A 21,099-nucleotide genomic window follows, 5' to 3' on the forward strand; every position below is an offset into this window, starting at 1 on the left:
GCAGTTATGGCTAGCAGGGGCAATTGGGAAGAGACAAAGTCAGAGGTAAGGAGGGGGAAAAGGGAGAGGTGTGGTCACGTAGGGCCTTGTAGGCAATTGCAGGGGTTTGTCCTTTATTCTCTAAGAGTAAAAGATCTTTGCACCCTAGGAATGGCATGATCTGACTTTTACTTTAAAAAGAGATTTCTGGCTTCTGTGTTAAGAATAGACTGAGGGAGATGGATAGTAGGCAGGGGTAGAACCAGGGAGACATGGTAAGAAGCTACTAGGATAATCTAGGAGAGAGATGATGGTGGCTAAGACAAGGAACAAAGATGATGAGAAGTGATGGAAACTTGGATGTACTCTGAAGAGGGGACCATTAGGGACAAATGGATGTAGGCTATAAAAGAGGAGGTAATAAGGACTCAGTGTTTGTTAGCTTTATGTGTGTGTAAGCTAAGAACTCCTGGTGGCCACTATGTGGAGAAAAAAACATGCCCAAGAGAGAAGCCAACATGTAGGAAACAAAGCCAAGAAAAGAGGGGTGAGATGGGTTCCAGATATCACCATTTTAAAGATCTAAACATCTAAAGATCCACTTGACTTTTCATTGATGTAAACAAGTGAATTTACTTTGTGACCACTGGGGAAATTTGTACGTAGCTTGAACTTAAGAAGATATTAAGCTTGAACTTAAGAAGATATTAAGAAACCATTGTTTTATAGGAAAATATTAATTTTAGAGATGCATACTAAAGAATTTAGAGGTAGAATATCAGCACGTCTATAATTGATGTTAAAATGTTTTGGCATAAAATAATCAATTGAATTAAAAATAAATTCCCTTGGGGCCGGCCCAGTGGCTCAGGCGGTTGGAGCTCCATGCTCCTAACTCCGAAGGCTGCCAGTTCTATTCCCACATGGGCCATTGGGCTCTCAACCACAAGGTTGTCAGTTCAATTCCTCGAGTCCCGCAAGGGATGGTGGGCTCTGCCCCCTGCAACTAAGATTGAACACGGCACCTTGAGCTGAGCTGCTGCTGAGCTCCCGGATGGCTCAGTTGATTGGAGCATATCCTCTCAACCACAAGGTTGCCGGTTTGACTCCCGCAAGGGATGGTGGGCTGTGCCCCTTGCAACTAGCAACGGCAACTGGACCTGGAGCTGAGCTGCGCCCTCCATAACTAAGATTGAAAGGACAACAACTTGACTTGGAAAAAAGTCCTGGAAGTACACACTGTTTCCCCAATAAAGTCCTGTTTCCCTTCCCCAATAAAATCTTTAAAAAAAAAAAAAAGTTTATTTAAAAAAAAATTCCCTTTGAGGTACAACTTCAAATCAGGTGTTTATCCCTTGAACAACAAAAGGAGTGCTAACACCAGTGCCCTATATTTACTAAGGACTCAAATCCATTTTGTAATTGAATTACTACATTTCCTGGGGCGAGAGAAAGCTACATACTATATGTGGCAATTTGGAGAAGAGAAATTACTAGTATTTGGTTCTTCCTAGCTCAGAAAGTCTCCCAGCTGGAAAGGAACTCCAAAGAGAGGCTCGATTAGAAGCAAGGAGGCAGGGCACAGTGGGAGGCTGCTCCAGATTATCTACATGGAGAGACTAGCGTTTAATGAGAATGACAAGACCCGCAGCCACAGCCAGAGCCGGAAGCCGAATCTTGGGACGTCAGCGTTACCTGAAATGATGCTCTTGCCGTCTCTCATGAAATCAATGCTGTGGCAGGTCATGTTGTGTACAGTGATCCGCAGCAGCTCCCTGTTGGACAGCGTGTGCCACACTCTAATGTCCTCCTTGGCACAGGTGGCAAATAGTTCAGCAGTGCCACTGAAAAGAAGCCCCCACAAGAATAAGAGATGCAACCATAAAAGGTGCAGTATTTCTTAGATGCCTGTTTGACACTAAAATGTGTTTCATAAGGATATAGGGAAGGATGTCTTTTAGGCACCAATCGTCTCAAGGCTTTGATGGTCTTATAGATGGCTTGTGTAAATGGCATTGAATGCCCACAAATCATCTGTGAACAATCTTTTACAGTCCTTTCCTTTGAGGAAGGGTTGGGGCAAAGTTGCTCAAAAAAGAAAATGTCAATGTAAAAGTCTTTCAATATCGTGGTAGACTGGAGAATACCCAGCAACATTTCCTGAAATAAAGTACATCTGTGAAATATTTATGTTAAAACAGGCTAAATAAAACTTTTCCTGTAAAGTAGACAATCATTAAAATTTCAAAGAAGAAAATGACAAGGCTGCTAGAATTCATGTTTGCCAATACCCAAATGCTTCTTTGCTTAGTTATGAAAAAATATGAGATTGTGGACAAGAGAGCATCCCAGACTAATTGGCCTGTCAGGGTCTTTTTTTTTTTTTTTTTTAAAGAATAACTTGTAAATAGGATGAAAAGTACCAAGTTGTCAAAAAATTACAGATTTTTCCAATTTGGATATGAAAAGGAGTAATACTAGGGTACAATAAAAACCACATGCTTGGGGCCAGCCTGGTGGCTCAGGCGGTTAGAGCTCCATGCTCCTAACTCCGAAGGCAGCCGGTTCGATTCCCACATGGGCCAGTGGGCTCTCAATCACAAGGGTGCCGGTTCAATTCCTCGAGTCCCACAAGGGATGGTGGGCAGTGTCCCCTGCAACTAAGATTGAACACGGCACCTTGAGCTGAGCTGCTGCTGAGCTCTCGGATGGCTCAGTTGGTTGGAGCGCATCCTCTCAACCATAAGGTTGCCGGATCGACTCCCACAAGGGATGGTGGGCTGCGCCCCCTGCAACTAGCAATGGGCAACTGGACCTGGAGCTGAACTGCGCCCTCCACAACTAAGATTGAAAGGATAACAACTTGACTTGGAAAAAAGTCCTGGAAGTACACACTGTTCCCCAATAAAGTCCTGTACCCCTTCCCCAATAAAAAAAAATCTTTAAAAAACACCTGCTTCATCAGTATGAATTTCTAGCTACAGTCTGTGTGGAGACCAAGCTAAGATTTATATTTAAATACCTCTCAAAAACTTTCTACATATCATTTCTCTTACTTTTAAGATCTACTCACTTTTGAATTAATAAAAAAATAAGTGGATATTTTCCACATATTTAGCTTTGGGACTCAGAGTAAAATTATAATGCTGAACTAGTTACTTAGAAAGAGTAAGTGCTAAACAGGACAGCAGATGAGATGGAGCTCCTTGACAGAAAGTTCTGATTAACAGAGATCAAATCAAGCCAATCTTAAAATAGTAATATTTATTTAACATAAGAGAAATTTTACTTGGATACTACCTTCAGTGACTAAGCTCCTCCCTTGGGGGAAAGTGAGCTCTTAAAGAGATATATAGAGCCCTCATGAAAATCAAATATCATAGAATGAATACACCCAGAGAACTTTCCAAACTCTCCCTACCCTTGTCAGACAGTCCACTTACTCAAGAGTCAAGTCTAGTCCACAATGAGCCATTCTAGTAGTAGATTGTCTTTAATTTAGAATCTGAAAGATTAAGTTCCAGAAAAAAACAGATTGGATCAAGATGGTGCACTATGCCCATATGCTTCCTCCCTCCCATCTAAAATCCCATGCAAGTGATCTAGAGATAGAGGTGATAAAAACAGAGATGGATGTAGGTATTTAGAGATACAGTTTTTCTGAACAATACAGGAAAGAGAAAAGATTATCATTAAATAGGCCAGAAACATTGATGATAAACAGTGATCAGCCAGATAAAATCTGTAGAGAAACAAAACTAAGGGAATTCTTCATCAGAGACCTATATTTCAAAAAAAAAAAAAAAAAAAAGAAAGGAAAAGAAGAAGAAAAAGAAGAAGAAAAAAGCTAAACAAAGTTCTATAGGCTGAAAGGAAATTACACCAGATGGCAACTTAGATATTTAAGAAAGAATGAAGAGCATCAGAAATGCTCAACTATGTGGGTAAGCACAAAGGTTTATCTTTTTCTTTTCTTCTCTTAAATTCTTTGAAAAGATTTATGACTGCTTAAAGCAAAAGTTATAATATAAAACTGATTGGTTTATAACAAATAGGTATACATGAAAACAATTGCACTAAGGATAAGAGTGTGTTTAAGGGAAATATACTGTTGCAAAAATCCTATACTGTATTTTACTTAAAGTAATTCAATATTAACTCTAAGCAGACTCATATGTTAAATATTCATACTGTTTTCCTTAGAGCAACCACCAAAAAATTCATGCAAAGATACATAGCTAGAAAGCCAATAGAGCAGTTAACATATAATGCTAACAACATTTGATTAAAGCAAAAGATGGCAGGAAAGAACTAATAGAACAACAGATGAGATAAGAGAAAACAATAACAAAATCAAAGATTTAATACAACTGGAGCGGCCGGTTAGCTCAGTTGGTTAGAGCGCAATGCTCTTAACAAGGTTTCATTCCCACGTGGGCCACTGTGAGGCGCGCCCTCCACAACCAGATTGAAACAACTATTTGATTTGGAGCTGATGGGTCCTGGAAAAACACACTTAAAAATAATACTTTTTTTTTTTTTTAAACCCCAAACTTAAAAAACACACACATATAATTGGAGAATCCGTATTTTTGTTAGGAGCAGCCTGCTCGCCATGTCAGTGTCTCTTTGGCGGTCGTGCACTAAGTTCGTGTGACTTGTGTCTACTCAGCCCTGCACCTGGCCTGCGTGTGCCAGCACGTGACTTGCGTGAAGTTTCTTCTGTAGTCTGGGCTGAGGGACTCTCCAGACTTCACGGGCACCCGGGCTCAGCAGCTCACACGGAGCAGACATCCTTCAGTGCTTTGGCGTCAGCGTGAAGACGCGAGGGTGTTTCTGAACAAAGGCAGTGAAACACCTGGTGACTTATGTCCTGCTGCTTGAGTCGCCACCAGATCCAGTGAGATGGTGGCTAGCCCATGTGCTCTGCCCCCACTCCCCACCTCGCACTCTCCCCTCCAGCTGAGGACTCCCAGGGGACATGGAAACTGGCTTCCGGGTGGGAGGACAGGCACCCTGGGCTTTTGAGCACACTCAGAACTCCTTAACTTGCATCTCACTCTTTGCACCCTGCAAGTGGACTTATAGGATCTTTGTGCATCAGTGTCTGGGCTCCTAGAGAAGCATGTGGCGTGCATGAATGTAACACAGTACGTGTACTTGTATGTATGTATTTCTATGTATATGTGAGATAGATGGTTTATAGTAAATATTATGTGGTGAGGCAATGATCATGTTAAAAATATAAGAATTTGCTATTAGCTTGAGCCATAAATCATAATTGGCCTATTTACTTTTACTTTCATAGGCATTTCTTGGCCATTACAATAGTTTAGTTTTTGGTTTTGTAGCCAGGAAATAAGTGCTTATAATCTGTTTTATTTAGAGAGACATTTATAAGGAATTAATTATAAATTCTATATTCTAAGCACTGCTGGTTAAGCTATGTTTTGATCCTGAAGTGATTTTTTTTTTATTAGACAAGTTCTGTATTGGCTCCCTTTATGTAATAAGTACACATACAAAATGTAAAAAAAAAGATTTACTATAACTATATCAAAAATTACATTAACTATAAATGGACTAAATATTTCAAATAAAAAATAGAGGTTATTAGATTGCCTAAAAAAGCAAGGAAATTGTATGTTGTTTCAAGAGATCCACTTTAAATATAAAGATACAATATATTGAAAAAAATATTGAAAATAAAAAGATTTTTTAAAAAGATATATCTTACAAAGAGTAAGAAAGTTGGAATGAGTATATTAATGTACAAAGAGATTTCAAATCAAAGAGAATTATTAGAGACAAAGAGAGACACTTAATTATAAAAATGTCAATAAATCAGAAGATATGACCACACACACACACACACACATGCACACAGAGGGTGCCAAAAAAGGTACATACATTGTAAGAAAGGAAAAACCTGTATTAAAATTGTAATACTCAATATATACCAATAACAAAAGATGAATACAAGTTATGTGTATACATTTTTTTGGCCAATATATATAAAACAGAGCTTCAAACATATATGAAACAGACTGACAAAAATTAAGGGAGACATTTATATTCATTGCTTGAAACTTTGACACCCTTCTCTCAGTAACTGAAACAAGTAGATAAAAAATTACTAAGGATAAGAAGATCTGTATGATGTTAACAACATATGGACACATAAAAAATGCGTCCATAGAGAAATAAAAAACCTACAAAGTACATAATGAATTATTCCATTTCTATAAATTTCAAAAGCAGATAAAATTAATCTATGGGGCTAGAAGTATAGGTAGTGATTATCTTTAAGGAAGAGGGTGAGGGTAATAATTGGGAGGGGTATTTTTGGGTAATGGAAACATTCTATTGTTTGACTAGGGTGGTAGTCATGTAGGTATGGTATTTCACTGAAGGAATTACTTATGATTTATGTGTCTTATGTATGTATGTTATACTTCAATACAAAGATCATTAAAATTCCTTTAATACCTAGCCAAACTACGGTGTCTTCCCGAAAATGAGACCTGGCTTTATATTAATTTTTGCTCCATTAGGGCTTATTTTCAGGGGATGTCTTATTTTTTCATGTACAACAATCTACATTTATCCAATTACATTCATGTCATCGTCTTCTGGAACATCGTCATCATGTAGTAAATATATCCGTCTGGCTGAGATCTTAAGTGGGGCTTATTTTCAGGGTAGGTCTTATTTTCGGGGAAACACAATATCACCCAAGTCTGAGGAAGGAAAAAGAAGTTACAAAATCTGAATAGGTCAACAACTATATAATAATTTCAAAAGATAGTGAAAGATCTACTCTTACAAAAGGCACTGAGACCAAATAATTATACAGAAATCTCCTTAGAAAAAGAAGAAAACAGTGAGACAGGAAATGACCAATAAATTTTCAAAAAAGATTCACCTGACAGGAAGCAGCAGCCATTTTCACTATTACAAACATTTGGGAAAACCTAATCATGTTGACTCCAGGAACCAAAACTACATTTTATGATCTTAAGAATTGATTTTCAAACTGAGTCTTGCTACCTGTAGAACAATGATTGTGAGTCTTGAAAATTCAAGCTAAATAGTGAGGAAATTCAGAACAAAAACTGTCTGACCAACTTCAAGGAATGAATCTCATTGAAGACAAAATGTGTTTCAAAATCAAATAATGGCAAACAATGACTGAAGCTCTTTTTGATATCAAACTTCTGATGGTTGTTTCACTTGTTTTGTGTGGGTTTTACCAAGAAATACAGCAACTAGATCCAGAAGACCTCTTATGCCTACCACCATTAAGTCTGCCAAATTTGGAAGATCCAAGAGGTATAAAACAAATGACTTGAAAGAAGTTTGAAAAAAGGCACTACTAAGCTTTTTCCAGACAGCATTGGCAAAATGTAGAAAAGTGTTGCCAATCTATTTATCCTTTCTATGATGGATTTAATGGAAAAACTAACATTCTAAAGAAGCCCAAATTTGAATTATAGAAACTAATGTAGCTGTATGGTGAAGGCAATAGAAAGTCTACTAAAATAATTCACTACTAGAAAAATTTAAGGAGAAAAAAATCATAACCTATTATGATTTATTATGATCTATTATGCTATTAGACATTGAAAATGTATCAATAAAATTAAATTTTCTGCACACTGCATCAAATCTCCATGTTCTTATTGTTCTTAAGGGTGAGAATACTTTCCTCTTCTACTTACAATGGAAAGACAATGTCCTGGACAGCTTCAAAGTGACAAGTTGCAATGAGAGTCTCTTTGAAATCTGTGAGGTTGACACAATAAATGTGTGATTCTTCTGTTCCTACAAAAAACTGGTGTCCTTCTCCTCGAAGCGTGATAGAAGTGATGCCACCTTGCAACTGGAGTTTCCTTTAAGGAGAAGCAAAAAGGTGAAGTAGATTGTTTTAATCAACAATTATTTATTAACCATTGAAGCATTATAGAGGATACAAATCAGGCATATGACCTGGGACATGCCTTTAAGGAGGGGACACCATTGGAAAGGCAGGAGTTACAATACTGGGTACTCATGGTCAGCAAAAGGAGAAGCAAGCATAGGTTACAATAGTTGGGAAATCTTCATCAGTGAAATACAGTCTGAAATAGGTTGTGCATCATGGTAGGATTTGGATAGAGGGGATGTTCCAGGCAGCCATATGAACACAATTGACCATGGCAGTTAAACACTTGATTAATTACATTTCTGTGAAATAATACTAAAATTAGGGGGATAAAAAACCTTTATGTCAAAGGATGTTATTATAACCTTATTTAAAAGAGTGGCAAGTTGGAAGCATCCTAAATATTCACTTATAATGGAATGGTTAAATGTTCTATGGGACAGCAACTTTAAAGAATATTTGCCTTGCCATTAAAATCATGTTTAAAAGATTATGGGAGTATATGTATATGTATTTTACCATAATAACTTTAAAAAGATTTTATTGTAATATCAAAAATGTTTATGATGTTTGCATTAAGTAAAAAATCAGAATACAAAATTTTATATACAAAATAAGTACAATTATTTTAAAAATTATATGAATAACGCAGATAAGAAGAAACAAAATGTTAATCGTGGCTATCTTCATCAGAACTTTCAGGGATTATTTTATCTTTTTCCACTTTCCAAATCCGCCTGCTCCCCAAATGTTTAATATGAACTTTTTAAAGAAAAAATATAAAAGAACGAAGCCCTAGAAACCCAGTCTTCTCTACAATTAATTTAGTTTTGACAATAAGAATTCAATGGGTGTCCTTGTGCAAGGAACCAGCTTGGGAAATGCAGTATTTTATGAAGATTCATGTGTTGGTGGGACATAGAACAGTATATGTAGAAAGGATGGACCCTAAGTCATATCCCAGCCCTTGTACTAACTAGAGCTCTGTGACTCTGGACAAGTTGCCAGAAATCTCTGAGCCTCATTTTACTCAGCTACAGAATGATTCCTCCTTTAGAGGGTTGTAGTGAAGATTAGAGATAATGGAGATAACGTACAGGAGTCCATAGGGGTCAACCAAGAAATATTGGCTAAATATTGTCATCTGAGCTCCCTAGAAGACAAGGTGAATCCCAGGGATACAGGGACAAAGCCAGGGACCCCTGAACTCCAGCGGTTTGTTTTAACACACTACTTCCCCTTCTAGTCTCCATGGTTTCTCACGTGAGTCGCTTTCTCAAAGCCAAGGAGGCAGAAATCACTGTATCCAGTTTGAGCCTATGCAGTCACACAGAGTTATTTGGGAGACATTTATAGCAGAAACCTTGTAGTAATTGTTTTGAGTCTAGTTATCTTCATTCAAATGGGAACATTTGTGCATTAAAAACAAAGGGTTCAAAATTAGGGGGTTAATTTTCTGTTATCACTTTATGTATCCAGAATCTATTCAATATGTTCTTATATTGCTTGCTCCCTATTCCTCTTCATAAAAACACATAACTGGTCCAAATATATTCTCAATAAGACCTATCCTGAGCACTGAATTGAAAATTGCAACCTTTCCCCACCCCACTTTAAACCCTAACACCTACTCTACATCCTACTCCATTTATCTCCATTGTTCTCATGACCCTTTAACACTGTGTACTTTACATGTTTATTGTCTTTTCCCTCCTGCTAGAATGTAAGCTCCATGAGGGCAGGAATCTTTTTCTTCTTTTTTGTTTCCTTTGTTTATCAATGTGTCCCAAGAGCCTAGAATAGTGCCTGGTACATATTCTCAGTACAGATTTGTTTGAATGAAGAAAACTGATGCTCATTCCTCCAATGCATATGCAACTACCCCGGCTCCCTTAGAGCTACCAGAGGCCATATGGGACATATCCAGGGGGATCTGGCTTTTATTGAAGCTAAGTTCAAGTTCTGCCTCAGCTCTCTGTGAAGTGTCACTCCTGACCTTGCCATCCCAACAAGATCACTCCCTTCTCTGATCTTCTTTACAAAATCCATGATATATTTTACTTTATCTGGACCATGAGGTGCTTATATATTATCTTATGTTATAATGACTTTTTCATATATGTACATATATGTGTATATATATATATATATATATGCATATATACCTTATCCCCAAAGCAGACTGTAAGTTCTGAGAAAGCAAAAACCATATCTTATTTTATTTTTAATAGCTAGCATCTAGCACATCGGTTTGGATGGAGGAGGTGCTCAATAAGTACGTTTAATGATGATGTATAAAGTTTTATTTTATTTTAATTAGATAAGCCATGAAAAGTACATAGTGTAGTGTCTGGTACACAGAACTATCTGGTAATATTTGCTATTTGTATTAAGATTTGTATTCAAATGCATTAACTACTAGCATAGTGCCTGGAACATAATAGGTACCCATTGCATAATAGATTTCATTGAATAAACCAATTTTGAAAGTTTGATATTTGAGGTTATTTGTTGGGTAAGTTTATAACAGCATATTTCCTCTGTCATAGCTCAATGTATTAGCTAAATACAAACATATGTAATTATTAGAAGGGCAGTATTCCCCTGGGTAATAGTGGACTACTTTGGTTTGATTCAACGTAAGCCATTGTCTTTTCATTGGCAAAGAAATCACCATGTATTATGATTCCCACTTCTCACTTTGCCAATCTCACTTACTGTGTTTCCCTGAAAATAAGACCTAGCCGGACACTGAGGTGTAATGTGTCTTTTGGAGCAAAAATTAATATGAGACTTGGTCTTATTTTACTATAAGACCGAGTCAATATAATATTACATAACATAACATAACATAACATAACATAACATAACATAACATAAAAGACTGGGTCTTATGTTAATTTTTGTTCCAAAAGACACATTAGAGCTGATTGTCCGGCTAGGTCTTATTTTCAGGAAAACACGGTAGTTGCTAGATTTAAGCGCATTTCCCTCTGCTGGGTGTCTCCCCACCCCAACTCTGTGTGGCCTGGAACTTACTTGAGGGGTTTGTAGCTGGGGCTTTTACACAAGATCAGCAGTCCAGCTCCAGAACCCACTAACAACTCCTCCATCTTCAGGCACTTGATAGCTGACACTCCCTATGGGGGAGAAAAAGCATTAAGAAAAAGGCCAGTTGGTTTCATCATTGAGAATCAGTGCATGACCGGACACAAAGGTCATGACCAAGGACATGTCAATGTTGCCACACGTCCTGCAAGGAGCAAACATGCTTCACCAGACATTCTCCTTGTAAAAACACTAAAGGTTTTTAGCACTTAAGTGCTAAAGGTTTGAGGAACAGTAAGACAAACAGCATCTTTTTTGGGAAGGTACTTAGATTCCAAGTGCTGGGAGACAAAAAAACCCAGATCAGTCGTTTTCACGTAGTGTTTTATGGAGCCCTTTAGGTGTGTCTCAGGAATCGGAACTGGCAAGGCTCATCTGCTTTGTTTTCATCTGTGTAATATATTGGAATCCCTCTCCTAAAAATAATTTGAAAAAACATAGGTCTAGCCTACATCTTGATCTCCTGTGGGATTATTTCTAAACTCTTTCTTCCATTCTTATGATTATTAAACAGTTATGTGATTGTTTAATCACACATGCTCCCAGGAACATGCTCCCTAGACTTGCTCCTGACATGTTCCCAGGAACACGGTGCAATATTTCAAAGCTTTTGGGGAATATTTGCTAAATGGAAGGTATCTACGTTTAGTTAGAACCATCTGTTCTGGTGTCAGGCATGACATAGGCAGGTACATAAGCTTTCACATTCGAAGTTGAGTAGAAACAGTCCTTGTAACTTTCTGGGGGTACTGGAAATAGCAGCATTTACTCTGTAAAATTATCCTTTGACTGTAGGCTTTTATTTTGGTTAAACATCAAAGTCTCTGACTGGACTTTTAACCAGAATTGTTAGGAATTCTGCAAATATAAACAATCAACAATTTCTAGGTCTTCTCATGACTTATAACACCATCCAAGGCTGAAATCTAAGGTCTAGTAATTAGATTAGAAAAAAAAAATATATATATATATATACAGTCTCGTAGATCAAAGAGCATGCTTCTTTTACACATGGCAGCAGGGCTGCCCAAAAGCTGGGGTGAATGTGATTACAATCACTAAACCACAGGCCCTGTGCTTTGAAGATGTAAAACAAGGTGTGGTTCTGATTCCCTCATTGAGGACACCTAGGAACACATTTGCCCTGAATATAAACCAGACATGAGGGTTCAGAGAACAAGTCAATGCACCTTGAAAATTTAGGTGTGGTCTTAGCTATATCACAGACTTTTTCTTTTTTCCACAAACTCTTTCTTAATGAAAGTTCTGTGTTGGCAGTGGAGGGAAGAAATCGCTAGAAAACAGCACAGCAGACTGATGGTCTCTACTCACCAGACTGAATTTGTCCTTTGCAGGCCCAGTGTCTACCAGTAGTTTAGTCTTAGGGTTCAGTTTTAGAATATCTCCAGTTGTGGTGCCAAGGTAGAAAAAGCAATCATCAGTGGCCATCTGGGGGGCAGAGAGAAAAAGAAACCTGAAGACTTGGGTTTCCTCAGTGATGCCCATAAACCCCTGGTCAGGGAATGACATGAGCTTTCTCTGAAACCCGATGAAGACCTACAAAGTTATGCATGGCTGCCTCTCTTTCCTCAGACGCAAGGGTGAGTAAGAACAGCTGAAGGCCAAAGTCAGAACTGGAGGAAATATTAGATTCCATGTAGCCTATACATTTTTCACTTGAAGTCTATTTGTGTCTGATGTTAGTCTGCCTACCCTGCTGGCTCCAACTCCTGAGAATCCTCCAAAAAGCTGCTAGGATGAAGGCGTACTCCTCCAAAGAGAATATGTATTTGCTTTATCTCATATTTTCCAAAGTCTCTATTCATAAAATGACTTCATTAGACAAGAAGAACAAGTCAATGGAGAGTGAAGTTATATGTATGAATGCATGAATGCACATTAAAAACATATGACTAATTCCTCTTTATGGAAGGGACTGCATTTCAACAAGGAGTTTCGTTGTTAGAAACTTTATTTCTAGTAGCAGAAAGAGCATAAGTGGCATAGGGATGTGTTGTGGGCTCTGAGTGCCTTCTGGCTAACCTGCTTCCCTCCTGGTGAGGCATGTTTCTGATGTCTGAGGGCAGCCCAGGTCCAAGTAAAATAAGACCAATCCAGAGCTATGTCTAGGCAGCTCCTCTCCAACTTCTGAAGTGAGCTCCAGAAGTGAGATTCTCCCTCACCTGTGCCTCCCCAATCAATATCCCATATTTCCAGACCTCACCTCCCCACCCAAGGCACATGTAGACACACCCACACACCCACACACTCTCCCCTTAGTCAGTACTGTTAATAGGAACTTGTACTAACAGTTACTTAAGATACACTTAAAGTAATACTTACTGTAATACTAAGGACTATTCTTTTCATCTGTCCTGTTTGGCACTCAGTTGGCCAGATTTTTCTATTTGGGAGATCCAGTTCCCATACTCGGATTGTCCCACTATAGAAAAGAAATTCACAATCAAATGGATATCCGTTTAACAACCACTTCTTATCTTCTCTGTTTTATGTATTCTCTTAAAGAAAAAGCTGAAGAGAACTAGGTATTTTTGAAGGTTTGTTATAGCCTACTGCTCTACTTAAGATCTTCCATTTGATTCTCACAATCACCCTGGGGGTAGGTTTTATGATCCCCCACTTGCCAAATGAGAAAACACAGAGCCTACATACAGCAGAGCAGGGGTTCCCACCCAGCTCTCCCCCTTTGTGTGAATATAGAGAAACACAAATAAACAAGGAAACAAATGAAGAGAAAACCGGAGTTTATTAGGTATGTTTCTTTCAAGGTATTGAGTTGTGAGGAAATTTTTTAAAAGGAAGGACTTCATTATGGAGAGTTCTGTCTTCAAGGAAGGAGAAATGAGACTAAGCAATGAAAAGTCAAGTCAGCGTCTAACATAAGACTTGGCATATACCTGATGTTTAATCATTGTATGTTGAGTTAATATGAATTAATAATTTTATGAAAATATGATCAACATGACAAAGACTTCAACTAATATCCTAAGGCAGAAAAGATTAAAAACATATTAATCAAGTACAGTTTTTCTTTTTTTTAAGCCTCCAGACTTATGTACATTGTAAGTGCTGAATATTTTGAATGTACTTTCTTTTTTTGTTTGTTTTATTTTTACTTTCTCTTTTGTTTTGTTTTATTTTGTTTATTTAAATGTAATTTGTAAACTAAAAAAAAAATCAGCTTTTCCTTGGCCTTCCTGGTAGCTGACATTTGGATGCTATAATATTGGAATTTGCAGGATATCTCACGGGGGGCAATACAATGGAACAACCTGAAATTGAGACCATCATGGAGAACCACCACAGTGTGTGTGTGCTATATCAGAAATCTTACTAACTTAAGAGTGATTTTTCTCAATTATCAGTGTACATGACATTAAGGCAGACCTAAATTACAGATTGTCCTAAAAAAAAACATTTATTTTTGCTTAAATTCAAGTTTCAATCTTATAGAAACATTGTCCATGAATGTCAATAGGTCACCCTATTGCTTAAGCAGCTGCTGAGGAGCAGAGAGACCCTCATAAAATGAAAGCTTAGTCAAACCACTCTGCAAACCTGAAAGGAGTTTAAGAGCTTCCTGGTTACCAGGCTTCTGAAGACAGGATAGGACGTAGTTAGCTGCTTTAGGATGAGAGCACTGTCCTAATAAGGTTTGCTCCTTAGGGGTTGGCTTTCATGCCACCAGGTAGTTTCATGGCCTCTGAATAAATCCTTCCTCATCATTAGCTATGGAACAAAATGCATGCTGCATGTCACAAGGTGAAGACAGGAAATAGTACAGATGTAGAGAAGCACAAATGCTTTACTCTGGCTGGAAAAGCAACCAACAATATGTGCCTCTCACAGATGGGCAACCACAGATGGGCTGAAAAGGATAGTCCCATCCAACATATACTTCAACTCTATATTCACAGATTTTTGACCTTTGAACTCATATATGACATGAAAGTAGGTGCTTTTGTACAGGTTTAACCTTCACTTTAAACTCCAAACAGGGCTCTGGTTGGCGAATCTGTAAATTAATGTCTTCTGTTAGACAGATGCTGGCCTCTCTTCAGACCTCCAGCTTGGTTAAAAGCTGACCCTACCAAAAATGATATCATATGACTAATAGTCAAACATTTGAAACTTCCTGGCATTTGCAAACTATCATTTCATGAAATCTAAAGAGCACGTCGTAAAAAACATCAACTAGTGAGTGAATCTATGCAATTGTGCAAATTACTCTTACTCTGTAAGCATGGATTATAGGTAATACGAGGTCTGGCAATTAAGTTCCCAAACTCATCCTAGAAAAAGTGCTACATAACTCATTGCTGAATATCACTATGGTCACCTTCTAAGTACTCCCCTTGGGAAGCTGTGCACCAATGCCAGCACCTAGTCCATCCTTCAAAGTAATTCTGGAACTCTTTTTCTGGAATGGCCATCAGAGCTGTCATTGTATTACCCTTGATGCCCTGAATGTCATCAAAATGTCTGCCTTTCAATATTTCCTTTATCTTTGAGTAAAGAAAGAAGTCATTGGGGGCTAGATCAGGTGAGTAGGGAGGGTGTTCCAAAACAGTTACCTGTTTACTGACTAAAAACTCCCTCACAGACAGTGCCGTGTGAGCTGGTGCATTGTCGTGATGCAAGAGCCATGAATTGTTGGCGAAATGTTCAGGTGTTCTAACTTTTTCATGCAAGCATTTTAGCACTTCCAAATAGTAAACTTGGTTAACTGTTTGTCCAGTTGGTACAAATTCACAATGAATAATCTCTCTGATAACAAAAAAGGTTAGCAACATAGTTGCAAAGAAGTTTGCGAACTTAATTGTCAGACCTCACATGTTATCAATAACAAACAAACCAGAACCTGCAATGAATTTAGCAGGTAAGGAGAATATTTTCAGTAGGAAGCACAGAATTTTTAAATAACCATATTTGAAAGACTTTCGATTAAAAGAATTTTTAATGACTACAAAATCATGAAAATTATGACGTAAGGTGTTTTTCCAGGACTGAAAACATGTTCCCCCAAATTGGAATGACCATGCTTTCTGTACAAGCAAATAAAGTGGTTTATGAGTTCTGAAAACCCCAACTGCAGACACATACTTTCCAGCAGTAATGAACATCTCATCATTGCTCCCCAAGAAGATCACTGTGGTGGCATTCCCGACATTGAGGCCTGCCGCTGGACTGCCACAGATGGCTTCTCTCTTGGCTACGCTCCACACCACTACACTGCCAAAATGAGAGGACGAAACAAGTCAGGGGAAGACAGACTTTCAAAATAAGAAACAGTTCTTGTAGTAGTTCGAGAAAGAAAATAAAAAACAGGTTACTTCCAAAGGAACAAAAGAATTGCACTGACCTCCAGACATCTGCTCAGTCACCCTAGATATGAGAAGACAAATTGGCGACACTTAAAAAGTTTTGATGGAAATGATTATGAGGCTAGAAACCAGTGAGTGCATCAATCAAGTCTGACACTAAAACAGACATTTTCAGACATTCAAGGCATAAAAGTTGACCACTCATTTATCTCACGTAAAAAAATTCTTTGGGGAAGTATCCCAGAAAAAAAAAAGAAAGAAAGAAGGAAAGAAAGAAAGAAAAACAATAAAGAAAAACAAGACAATAAAGAGGATGACATAAAGCAGTGTTCTCAGACTTGAACATGCATCAGAATCACTTGCAGGGCTTGCTAAAACAGACTGCTAGGACCCACCCTCAGGGTTTCTGATGTATTAGGTCTGGGGTGGGGCAGAAGAATTTGCTTTTCTAAAAATTCCCAGGTGATGCTGCTGCTGCTGGTCTGGGGACTGCATTGCTTTGGGTTCCATTTTCTTCTTTCTGGGTGCAATCATACAACTTGGTCCTAAATTTGGATAATATTAGAAATGCTGGGGAGAGGGTAAACAGAGTATTAAAGAAAAAGAATGCAAATATTACAAACCTTGCTAATGTTAAAACATGCCTATTTATATTTCCCAAATTTTTTACATATAGAATGTATTGTCACTAGTAGTCTAAAATCAAGGTACAACCAAGAGTTCCAGGAATGGGGAGGTATGAATGAGGTAGTGTAAGAGCCATAATTTTGTCTTTTTTCTTAGTAGGAAATTGACAGATACCATCTAAAGTGGAAAAAATGAGAGATACATCACTTACAAAGTTATACTGTTAACTGGATAAACAAACAAACAAAAAAAGACTTTTAAAACCAAGAACCTCATATCCAAGAGAAATGAAAACATATATCCATACAAAATCTTATACATGAATATTCAAAGCAGCGTTAATAATAGCCTAAAAGTGGAAAAGACAGAAAAATCCATCAACTGATGAATGAACAAAGAAAATGTGGTATATACATACAATAGAATATTATTTGACAATATGAGAAGAATGAAGTACTAATACATGCCACAATAGGGATGAGCCTGAAAACATTATGCTTAATGAAAGAAATCAACCACAAAAGGCCACATATAGTATGACTCCATGTATGCAAAATGTCCAGAGCAGGCAAATGTATAGACAGAAAGTTGTTTGGTGGTTACCTGGGGCTTAGAGGGCAGTGGTGAAGCTGGAATGGGGAGTAAATGTTAATGGACATGGGTTTCTTTCTGGGGTGCTGAAAATGTTCTAAAATTGACTGTGGTGATGGTTACACAACATAACATGTAAAAAATTTCTTGGGGAAGTATTCCGGCAAAACCACTTCACTCAACTAACCACTAATATTATACAAAACACTCAACTGTACATGTAAAGTGGGTGAATTTTATGGTATGTGAAATATATCTCAATAAAGCTGTAAAAAAAAGGAATCAAGTGCCTTTGGAGAGCAGAACTCTTCATGGTGGAGTGGTATGAATTTTGAATCCTTCTGTGTAGTAGAACACACTTTATGAGCATAAAGCATAGACAGGTATAGATTTTTTTCAAAATCAAGTTTAAGATTTAAAAATAAATACAAGTATAAGGCACTGACATGGATAAAGAGTTGGCCAAGTAAATTCCAGCACATTCGTACAATGGAATATCATGTAGTCATTGCAAAGAATGAGATATACGTCTATACATACACATGTAGGAGATGGCCTCAGTATACAGTTAATAAAAAAGCATGTTGCATTACAACCCTGAGAGTGTGATAAAATTAAGCAAAATAATTCATAAATAGGTTACAAAATATTTAAAATGCATGTACATGCAAACATTGAATGTCTACTACAGTTCCCAGCATCCCTTTTGTTCCTCCCCCTGTGTGCAGAAGCAAGGTGGTTTGGGTAGAATGAATGCTTCCACAGGTTCAGGGTTGACTCCTGATTGTCCAAAATCAATCGGCAGAACCCCATCTTCCTCACCACTGTGGCCTGTTCAGGGATAGGTATATTGCATTTTCTTGTCCAGCAAGGGTGTTTTTGTTTGTTTGTATGTTTGTTTTCTAATTTCTTTTTTTAGAAAAGAAACTTTCTTTAGAATGTCTGTCTCAATATCCCTCAATTTTCTGCAAGAAAATTTTAGATAGCCTAAAATCAAGCTTAAAATTAGAAAGAAGATGAACATTTTCACAGATTAACCTTGATTAAAGGGCCACTTTTTTTCTCCCCCAAGGCCTAGCCTTGGCATCTCTCTGACAGGAGCTAGAAGTGGGGTTGACCAGATTGCCAAGCTTCAAAACTCTCTGGGGGCGGGAACCAGGCATCAGTAGTTTTAAGTTTTCTTCAGATGATTTCAATATGCAACCAAGGATGAGAACGCTTGCTTTAGGTTGAGCTAAGAATGTTAATGGATGATTATGGGATACATTTCTTTCCAAAAACAGTGAAATGGGGATGGCCTAGGGAAGGTATGACTACTCAACATGGGAAGGTATAACTATCAAAGGAGGAAATCTCATACAAATTTTATGGACTTGCTGTATATAAAGAGAAGAATTATCAACACTTCCAGTCGAGATGTCAGAGTAGGTAAATGCTATGCTTGCCTCTCATGACCACATTGAAGTTACAATTAAACTACAAAATAACCACCACTGAGAATGGCCTGAAGTCTAGCTGAACAGAAGTCCTACCTCTAAGGACATACAGAAGAAGCCAACTTAAGACTGGAAGGAGGAGCAGAGACACAGAATATGCTGGTCCCACATGTGGGTGTGACCGTGAAAAATCAGGACAGATATCTTGGCTGTTGAGGTACCCCCCCCCCCAGTAGGAGTGAGGGGTCCCAATCCCACACCAGGCTCCCCAGCCCAGGGCTCCAATGCCAGGACAGAAGTCCCTATAACTTCTGGCTGTGAAAATCAGTGGAGACTGTGGCTGAGTGAGATGGAGGGTGGCTGGAGTCCCAGTATTCTTCTTACAGGGCCCATGCACAGACTTACTTGCTGATGGACTCATTTACTCTAAGCTCCAGTGCTGCAGCAGCTGCTCAAAAGGTACCAAGGACATACGGGAGGAACTGAGTTGTCTAGCTTCAGGGCAAGGGCTGGAGGGGCAGCTTTTTCTCAAACAGAAGTGCTGGTAGAATCCATTGTTTCTTTATTGAGCCTTCCCCCACTCCCAGCATGCAGACCCAGGCAGCTAGCATATCTGAGTTGCCATCAACCTGGCTAACACCATTTGACTTGCCATGTTGATTCCCTGAGACCCTGCTCCACTCAACTTGTGGTCTCACCCAAGGCCTGTCTTGGCTGATGCTGCAGACTTTCCTAAAATCTCTCAAAGTTTCACAAAATCCAAATAAGCAGTATCTGGCTTTGGTGTGCCCCATACCTGTTGCTGAGCAGCACCAAGCCTGGCACTAGCAGCAGCCAGCCTCAGTTTGTAGCTTGGCATTTCAAGGCACCTCCAAGTCCAGCACAGGTGGCAGCCATCTGTGGATTACTTTGTGGCTTATGCCAGATGGCCCTGGGCAGGACACAGGCTGTGGCTGAACTTGCCCTACAGTAGGGTCCCTCCCAGGAGGCCCTGGGGCTGGCATGCCCAGTGGCCAGCTTTGGACCTGTGCCAGAGCATCACCTCCAAGAATGACATACCCAAAGGGCAAACTGGGAAGGTACCAGAGCCCTGCCAAAGTGAATACTGCCCTTTAGGGTCAGCCCCTGGAGGAGCACAATAGCTCTTCCACTGTAGTCACAGCCAGTTCTCACAACCAATCAGCCCGAGCGTTAATCCCTCCCACTGACATGCAAATAACAACAAAGGCTCAAATACAACAGGAGGGCACACACAATACACACAAGGAACACACCTGGAGTGCCCAGCTTTGGTGACCAGGGAGACTGTGCCACTGGGCCCCACAAGACACCTACTATGTAAGACCATATTCTAAGACCAGGAGACAAAGCAGCCCTACCTAATACATAGAAAAAAACATAGGGAAGCAGCCAAAATGCAGAGAAAAAGAAACATGTCCTAAATAAAAGAAAAGAACAAAGCTCCAGAAAAAGAACTAAACAAAATGAAAACAAGCAGTCTACCAGACACAGAGGTCAAAACACTGGTTGTAAGGATGCTCAGTGATCTCAGGGAAAACTTCAGCAAAGAGGCAGGAAACATAAAAATGGAGATGGAAAACATAAAAAAGAACCAGTCAGAAATAAATAATGCAATAACTGAAATGAAGAATACATGAGAGGGAATCAACAATAGATTAGATGAAGCAGAGGACTGAATCTGCAATTTATAAGATAAGGTAGCAGAAAACACCCAGTCAGAACAGAAAAAGGAAAAAGAATCCCCCAAAATGGGGACAGTTTAAGGAGCCTCTGGGACAACATTAAGTGTACCAACACTCACACCACAGTGGTACCAGAAAGAGAGGAGAGAAGCAAGGAATTGAAACCCTATTTGAAAAAATGATGATGGAACACTTCCCTAACCTGGTGAAAGAAATAGACATACAAGCCCAGGAAGTGCAGAGTCCCAAACAAGATGAGCCCAAACAGGTCCATACCAAGACACATCATAATTTAAATGCCAAAGTTTAAAGACAAAGAGAGAATCTTAACAGCAACAAGAGAAAAGCTGTTAGTTAACTACAAGGGAGCTCTCATAAGACTGTCA

The 21,099-nt window shown here is 38.7% G+C and overlaps 1 protein-coding gene across 2 annotated transcripts in view; it reads right to left on the reverse strand.

The window, feature by feature from the left end:
- The window catches only part of CFAP52 (cilia and flagella associated protein 52), a 41,625-nt gene that overhangs the window by 10,543 nt on the left and 9,983 nt on the right, over positions 1 to 21,099 (reverse strand). For both annotated transcript variants that reach the window (XM_081028743.1, XM_081028744.1), the window contains 6 exons: positions 16,136 to 16,264; positions 13,355 to 13,454; positions 12,344 to 12,460; positions 10,943 to 11,043; positions 7,701 to 7,871; positions 1,675 to 1,823 (listed from right to left, as the gene is read on the reverse strand). In XM_081028743.1, the coding sequence (XP_080884869.1) occupies positions 1,675 to 1,823; positions 7,701 to 7,871; positions 10,943 to 11,043; positions 12,344 to 12,460; positions 13,355 to 13,454; positions 16,136 to 16,264 (767 nt within the window). The remainder of the gene's footprint in view (positions 1 to 1,674; positions 1,824 to 7,700; positions 7,872 to 10,942; positions 11,044 to 12,343; positions 12,461 to 13,354; positions 13,455 to 16,135; positions 16,265 to 21,099) is intronic.

The sequence above is a fragment of the Rhinolophus hipposideros genome, assembly GCF_964194185.1.
Source record: "Rhinolophus hipposideros genome assembly, chromosome: 20".
NCBI classification, from domain to species: domain Eukaryota; kingdom Metazoa; phylum Chordata; class Mammalia; order Chiroptera; family Rhinolophidae; genus Rhinolophus; species Rhinolophus hipposideros.